General features: G+C 49.1%; 1 protein-coding gene across 1 annotated transcript in view; it reads right to left on the reverse strand.

Moving 5' to 3' along the window:
* Window positions 1-7,486, reverse strand: part of LOC138643503 (zinc finger protein 585A-like) — a 54,367-nt gene extending 46,881 nt beyond the window's left edge. The window contains exons 1-2 of the mRNA XM_069732401.1: window positions 7,273-7,486; window positions 4,882-5,041 (exon numbers count right to left, since the gene is read on the reverse strand). Of these exons, the coding sequence (XP_069588502.1) occupies window positions 4,882-4,959 (78 nt within the window). The 5' untranslated portion in view covers window positions 4,960-5,041; window positions 7,273-7,486. The remainder of the gene's footprint in view (window positions 1-4,881; window positions 5,042-7,272) is intronic.
* Window positions 7,487-8,338: the final 852 nt, after the last annotated feature.

Consider the following 8,338-nt stretch of genomic DNA (forward strand, 5'->3'; position numbering starts at 1 on the left):
CTGCCTGTCCGTCATGTTCCATACTGTACTGCTACCACTGTCACTACACAGCTGCACATCTCCTGCCTGTCCATCATGTTCCATACTGCACAGCTGCTACCACTGTCACTACACAGCTGCACATCTCCTGCCTGTCCAGCATGTTCCATACTGCACAGCTGCTACCACTGTCACTACACAGCTGCACATCTCCTGCCTGTCCGTCATGTTCCATACTGTACTGCTACCACTGTCACTACACTGCTACACATCTCCTGCCTGTCCATCATGTTCCATACTGCACAGCTGCTACCACTGTCACTACACAGCAGCACATCTCCTGCCTGTCCATCTTGTTCCATACTGTACTGCTGCTACCACTGTCACTACACAGCAGCACATCTCCTGCCTCTCCATCTTGTTCCATACTGCACAGCTGCTACCACTGTCACTACACAGCTACACATCTCTTGCCTGTCCATCATGTTCCATACTGTACTGCTGCTACCACTGTCACTACACAGCTGCACATCTCCTGCCTGTCCATCTTGTTCCATACTGTACTACCACCACTGTCACTACAGAAGGAATCCTACTCTGCTCAGGGTAAATATAAGAACAAACCTGAAACTGCTCTTAATAAAAGGATCCTGTCACGATATGGTATGCAATATCATATAAGTAGCTTCTCTTGCTCAAGGCTGTGGGCTAACAAGCCCCACCTTCCCTTTCACTCAGCCAAGAGCTGCTTTGCCAATGTAGATGGGGGAAGAAGAGTTTATTACCTCTAGCTCGGAGAGCAGAAGTATTTACGACCGGCATTTCCTGCCGTGTAAGCTCTTGTCCAGCTATAAGTGAACTAGAAACTTCTAGGATTCATGAAAGTTTTTTGTTTTGGTTTTGTAAGATTTTTTGCCAACCGTTTACGGTACGAACACGAAAATATATATTCTTAATCTCACTCGGTGGACCTACCCATCCCTCGAAACACGGGCTTCTAACTCCCTCTGGTAAAGAAGTAGGGTTTTCTCTGTAGATATGTATCCCAGATAGGACACATTTGATCTCATTAGAATGCCCATGTGAATCCGAGATGAATGCTGGGTTTGTTATGACTATGACATGTTTTGTAGCGAAGTTATAGCAAGTAGATAAATTTAAGATTGAAGTACTCAGAATGTAGAGAGAGGAGGGTCTGGATAAGCCAGCCTTCCTGTGATGTCACAGATTTAAGGTTTTAAGTTTGTGGCAGGCTCCCCAGCTCAGTCTTCTGCTTGATTTCTTCTTCTTGACTTCTGCTCTCCTCCTGAGGCCCTGAGCACGTCCAATGAGCTGGGACGTATGGTTGCCTGCCATGCTTTGACCATGTGAGTGTTACCTTTTCTCATTTAATCCCTGTTTATTTTTATAATTACCCTTGTACATATTTGCAATTGTCTCATTTGTAACATCTTTGTAAAATATTTTGATAAAACACTGCCTGAAACTTTTGATGGGGTATATTATTTAATACTAGTTCTTTCTCCTGTTCTAAACCGTACCCTAAGTCTCTTGAAGGGAAAATACGCTACTGTTGTGTTGGGTTAGCTTCGGACCCGTTTAATCGAAGCTGGTGGCGGCGATACCGTGTGCAGGCTTTTGGGGTGCTGCTGTAGCGACTGCGGCGTTGATAATTATTGTTCCTGCCTAAGTGGGAGTAGTTAATCGTGTCGCTGCAGCGTGCCCAATAGCCAGTACATAGCAGGCAGCCTTTCTGGCGACTAATTACCCAGGGTGCAGTACCTAATCTGACCTGAGAGTAAGGGGGGCGCCAGAGAGCTGCAAGTGTTAAGTAGAACTGTAAGCGGGATATACATAAATCCCTGCAGTTCGTGGTATATTGAAAGCAGTGGGATACCTAGAATAAGCCCCTGCTGTAAACTAGGAGGTCAATAGCCTTGTGTGTGGTTTTTCATCACATCGTGGAGTGGAGGGATAACTAAGATAAGCCCCCCTGCACATGTGATAGCCGTCTGTTGACCTAAAGTCACCTCGATCCGTCACGTAGGGGTGACGGTCACGGTGTGAATCCTGACAGATCCCCCCAATCGGTTGTAATGAGGAAGCTATTTGCATAGACCCTGTATATGTATAAACACCGATAGACATCTTCCCCCAAAAGGGATTATTTTTGGACTGATTTTTAATTTCAAAGGACAACAAGCCTGACTGCAGTGTTATTACACAGGTCCTTGACTTCCATACTTCATCTGTGTACTCACTGCCATATATACTGATGACACTGACATTACTAAGGACAATCTTACATTATGGAGCACTTCATTCATGCAGAATCGAACCGGAAATGCTTTTCAGGACATTTGCTCATCTCTAATCCTGATCCTACTGAACTCAGGGATTCATCATGACAACTTTCTGGAGCAGCAAGCTATGTATTCTCACTACTCTTACAGTAAAGAATTACCGTATATACTCGAGTATAAGGCTTCTTTCACACTAGCGTCGGCCCGCCCCGCTGACGCGCATTGTGAAAGTAATGCCCGACGTGGGCAGCGGAAGCAGTTTTACAACGCTTCCGCTGCCCCACTGTAATGTCCGGGGAGGAGGGGGCGGACACGACGTGCAAAAAAACGTTACATGTAACGTTTTTTTGTGCCGACGGTCCGCCAAAACACGACACAACCATCGCACGACGGTTGCAACGTGTGGCACTCCGTCGCAATGCGTCGCTAATGAAAGTCTATGGAGAAAAAAAACGCATCCTGCGGACAACTTTGCAGAATGCGTTTTTTCTACATAACGACGCATTGTGACATGCGTCGAACGACGCGAATGTGAAAGTAGCCTTCGCCAGATTTTTTCACACATTTTTTGTGCTGAAAAAGCCCCCTTGGCTTATACATGAGTGAGGGTCCCAGAAGACAGAGGGGGAGCAGTAGCGGCCGAGCCGCGGGTCACAGGAGGTAGGGGCAGGGTGGGGGATAATGAGCCATGCAGACCAGGATGGGAATAAGGGGACAATGCAGACCAGGCTTATACTCGAGTCAATAAGTTTTCCCAGTTTTATGTCTCCTTGTTATAGCTACAGTCTAATCTACAGGTTAAGCTGTCAATAAAATTCATCTACAAACCATATTCTGGCCACCTGACATTTTGGTTTCTTTCCTACAACATACATAACCGGATTAAGGTTAGTGATGAGCGGATAGACTTGTTGCTCAGATTTTCCAGAGCACGCTTGGGTGGTCTACGAGTATTTGTTAGTGCTCCTGGAGATTTAGTTTTCATTGCCTCAGCTGCATGATTTACGGCTGCTAGCCAGCCTGAGTACATATGGGGATTCTCTAGCAACCAGGCAACCCCCACATGTACTCAGGCTGGGTAACAGTCAAAAATCATGCAGCTACATAAACATAAACTAAATCTCCAAACACTGACAAATACTCGGTGACCACCCGAGCGTGCTCTGGAAAACCCGAGCAACGAGTATACTCGCTCATCACTTATTAAGATGACACCTAACAGACCAGACTGGTGGTCGATCTTCACGTGTTCCGTGGTTTTGTACATTTACGTCACTGGGAAGGTCGGGGAGCGGTTATGTACAGGACACTGGATGGCTCCTGATACTGACAATTACATATAATTCCCTTTCCTAGGATTCACTTTATATAATAAAGGCAGCAATATAGGCAATATATGCCTTATTAGAAAACACCAGTGATTGTCTTACCGCTGTCTCTAACATCATGTCCTCCCTCTATCTGAAACTGAACCTGTCAAACACTGAACTCCTCGTGTTCTCTCCCTCTACTAACCTACCTTTGCCTGACATTGCCATCTCCGTGTGCGGATCCACCATTACTCCCAAGCAACATGCCCGCTGCCTTGGGGTCATCCTTGATTCTGAGCTTTCATTCACCCCCCACATCCGATCACTGGCTCGCTCTTCTTACCTGCATCTCAAAAACATTTCTAGAATTCGACCTTTTCTTACTTTCAACTCTGCAAAAACTCTTACTGTTTCACTTATTCATTCTCGTCTGGACTATTGTAACTCTCTACTAATCGGTCTCCCTCTTGCAAAACTCTCCCCGCTCCAATCTGTCCTGAATGCTGCAGCCAGGATCATATTCCTCACCAACCGTTACACCGATGCCTCTACCCTGTGCCAGTCATTACACTGGCTACCCATCCACTCCAGAATCCAGTACAAAACTACTACCCTCATCCACAAAGCACTCCATGGCTCAGCACCACCCTACATCTCCTCCCTGGTCTCAGTCTACCACCCTACCCGTGCCCTCCGCTCCGCTAACGACCTCAGGTTAGCATCCTCAATAATCAGAACCTCCCACTCCCGTCTCCAAGACTTTACACGTGCTGCGCCGATTCTTTGGAATGCACTACCTAGGTTAATATGATTAATCCCCAATCCCCACAGTTTTAAGCGTACCCTAAAAACTCACTTGTTCAGACTGGCCTACTGCCTCAACGCATTAACGTAACGATCCCTGTGTGGCCTATTTAAAAAAAAAAAAAATGAATGTTCTCATTCACTTTATACAGTTAATAGCCCCCTGTGTCTGTACTGTGACATACTTAGGCTGATAACTGGTTCATGCAGCTTTACATGGACACCTGAGCCTTACACTATGGCCGGTCCGAATAACTAAAGCAATTGTTACCATCCACCTCTCGTGTCTCCCCTTTTCCCCATAGTTTGTAGCTTGCGAGCAGCAGGGCCCTCACTCCTCCTGGTATCTGTTTTGAACTGTATTTCTGTTATGCTGTAATGTCTATTGTCTGTGCAAGTCCCCTCTATAATTTGTAAAGCGCTGCGGAATATGTTGGCGCTGTATAAATAAAAATTATTATTATTATTAATATAGAAAGGTTTACCTCTCCGGTCAACAGGTAGATCATCTCCATGGTGAAGTTTAGTAATCTTTTGGTGATCTCATTCTGTTCCTTGTCCATCCTTTGTGGGTCATTCAGAAGGACTTTTGGACGGGAAAATGAGAAAACGGAATGAACCGGAGGGATCTAGTCCTGCAGGAACCTTTATGAAAAAAGGAGAGGCCCCGATTCACAGAGAGGACAACAACATTTGTGAAATACAGCACCGCGCTTACTGAGCAGAGGAAAACAGGCTGTTGGGGAGTTTCACATGATGGATTAAATGAGGATTTCCAACATGGCCACTTCCTACATATCCACGGGCTAGGTCAGAATTGCCTGATGACTCCAACTCTGGGACCAGAACTTACTTGGCTTACTGGGATACTTCCCCCCGCCAGGCGAGGCAGCGAATGGGGAGATGTCCAAGCCCAAGTGTGGCTAATGGAGACATGCCTGCCCCGGTACAAGAAGCCAGGAACGGGGGACTGATATTTAGGAAGAGTTGTTTCATAGTCTGTTTTCCTGCAGAACGGCATCTAGAGAAGCACTGGATGGTCGGAAAATAAAAAAACACATTTCTAAGGAGGATGTGAGGGCTGAGGCTTATTTTAGTAAGGAGAGCTCATGCCTTCAGCAGTCTGAGAAATAAACGCGTCCAACCTAGGAGCATAGTGACAAGATGGCCTGTGAGAGAACGCTTTGAAGCTGGGTCGGCTGCGGAGACTTTCAGGACTTCTCTGCACAGGACGGTTGATGGGTAAGATTCACCAACTTATTTCTGAAAAACTGCAGACAATATGCCCCGGTGCATCTAACGTGCACACAATGTGACGGCTTCACTGAGCCAGGTGGGCGCACAGACCGGCCTGAGGGTCACACCACCACCGGCCTCAATGACTGACAAGCATCCAAGGAAAACGCCAGCCCAAGTCTACCTTGGGAGAAGACCACTTGGTTCACCGAGCTTACAAAGTACATACATCTGTTCAGATGCTGGGGAATGAGAAATACCTGGCAGGGTGCGTCCACCCCTCAGAGTGAAGATCAAAGTCAGAATCTTTACAAAAGACAGAGCTTCTAGATCTACGAGAGGAGAAAACCCCTCAGGTAGCGAAAAGTCAAAGACCCTTGATCAGGGGCATCGACCAGACTGTCACAATGAGGAAATCACCATAACAACCAATATGGAGTTCTGGCCAAGATCAAGGTCCAAATCAAAAACCTCCTCAACCAGAAAAGGCCTCGTCTTCTTCAGGTGTCACAGGAAGAGAAGGCAGTGAAGTAGAGGAGCAGCCATTGTCACTGAGGTTCTAGAGGGTGACTGGTTTGTTAGACATCCCAGGAAGCCCCACACGGCACAGGACTATGATAAGGTCAGTCACGACTAGTGACAATGTGCGCTTAGTCCAGCTCGGAGGGGTCAGGACTTGGGAGGAGGCAGAACAATGAGTTACAGTCTGGAGTCAGCCAGACAGGGGGCAGTTGGTTATAGCACCTGTTACAAGCAAAAACAGTTCACTAAAGAGCCGGAACAGGACGCCTCGCTCCCGAGATCTGACATGTCAAGATGAAGGAATAAAACCATCCAGGAAAAGAGGGAAATTCCCTAATATTCCAGGAGGTAAATCATCCCCTGACGCTCAAGGTGAGGGGGACGGAAGGAGGACGGCGAGGGGGACGGAAGGAGGGGTGGCGAAGGGGGCGTAAAAAGGGCAGCGAGGGGGACGGAAGGGGGGTGGGCGGTGAGGGGGGCAGAAGGTGGGTGGCGAGGGGGGACGGAAGGAGGGCGGAGGGAGGAGGGGCGGCGAAGGGGGACGGAGGAGGGCGGCGAGGGGGGACGGAAGAGGGCGGCGAGGGGGGACGGAAGAGGGCGGCGAGGGGGACAGAAGTGGGGCGGTGAGGGGGACGGAAGAGGGCGGCAAGGGGGGCGGCAAGGGGGACGGAAGAGGGTGGCAAGGGGGACAGAGGGGGGACGGGGGAGGGGCGGCGAGGGGGGACGGAGGAGGGGCGGCGAGGGGGGATGGAAGAGGGCGGCGAGGGGGGACGGAAGAGGGCGGCGAGGGGGACGGAAGTGGGGAGGCGGGCAGGCACGGAAGGGAGGTAGGCGAGACGGACGGAAGGAGGTGAGGGGGACGGAGGGGGGGGCGGCGAGAAGGACAGAAGGGGGCTTGGCAAGGGGGACGGAAGGAGGGCAGCGAGGGGAACGGAGGGCGGCGGTGAGGGGGACGGATGGAGGGCGGCGAGGGGAATGGAGGGGGGCGGTGAGGGGGACGGATGGAGGGCGGCGAGGGGGACGGAAGTAGACAGGTAAGGTACCAGTGAGGGGGCAAGAGGGGGGTGGGGGTGAGAAGTGGTGAAACATCTCACAGACCGATGCTCTGGATGACACACCTCGCTGCTTCGGCCGCACTCTTGGGGAGGTTACCCCAGATTTGGAGTTCTGGCCCTCGTTTCCCCTTTTCCCTCCAGAGCTGCACTCTCCTTCCTCTCTCCTCCCCGGGGCTCTATGGTCCTATCACCTTCCTCATAGCCGGGGGCTGCACACCGTCACGTGATGCGGGAGATTCCTCTGCAGTTTGCTCTTTTACCTCCTGCAGCTGTGGAGCTAAAGGACCTGCAGAGACGTCATTAACGCGCGACCCGTGTGGGCGGAGTCTAGCTGTGAAGAGTATATAATAGGTCGAGGCTACAGGACCTGAGATGATGTCACCAGCGTGTGACCAGTCACGTGGTTATCATTCCTGATCCTGCCAAGTCTGCAGCAGCAGGTTACTGAGGAGGCGGGGAATGCTGAGACTTGTACGAGGCTGAAATTGGTTTCTTATTCATCAGTTTCTTATTCGGCATTTTTTTCTTTTCTGTTTTTATAGGTTTAACAACTAAAAATGTTCATCACAATAATAACATACAATGCAGCGAGGAGCCCTAATGTGAATACACTTAAAAACGGCTACAAAAACAATAAAACTGGCACAAAAATGGGCATCAAAGTGGGCACCAAAGAGCGCTGAAGAAAGGGTTAAATGCCTTTGGGCCACTGATCTCACACTGCAGACATATAGAACTGGGCGCCCCACATCCAAACCAGTTTTTTCCAGCCTGGCCCAAATGGGTTCTGGGCACCAGAACTGGCATCAAAGTGGGCACACAGCCCATTTTCACAGATTTGAATAAGTAACTGATGTTTTTAAGGGGTTAAATGCCTTTGGGCCACTGATACAACACTTACAATACACAGACAGTGATGCCCAGCATCAAACCCAGGTCCATTCAGCCTGGCCCAAATGGGTTCTGGGGACCAGAACTGGCATCAAAGTGGGCAAACGTCCCTTTTTTACAGATATAAATAAGTAACTGATGTTTTTAAGGGGTTGAATGCCTTTGAGCCACTGATATCACAGTGCATATGTAAGGAAATAGGAAAAAGTCCTGATTACTTCAATTACACATACAGAGC

The sequence above is a fragment of the Ranitomeya imitator genome, chromosome 6, assembly GCF_032444005.1.
Source record: "Ranitomeya imitator isolate aRanImi1 chromosome 6, aRanImi1.pri, whole genome shotgun sequence".
NCBI lineage: Eukaryota > Metazoa > Chordata > Amphibia > Anura > Dendrobatidae > Ranitomeya > Ranitomeya imitator.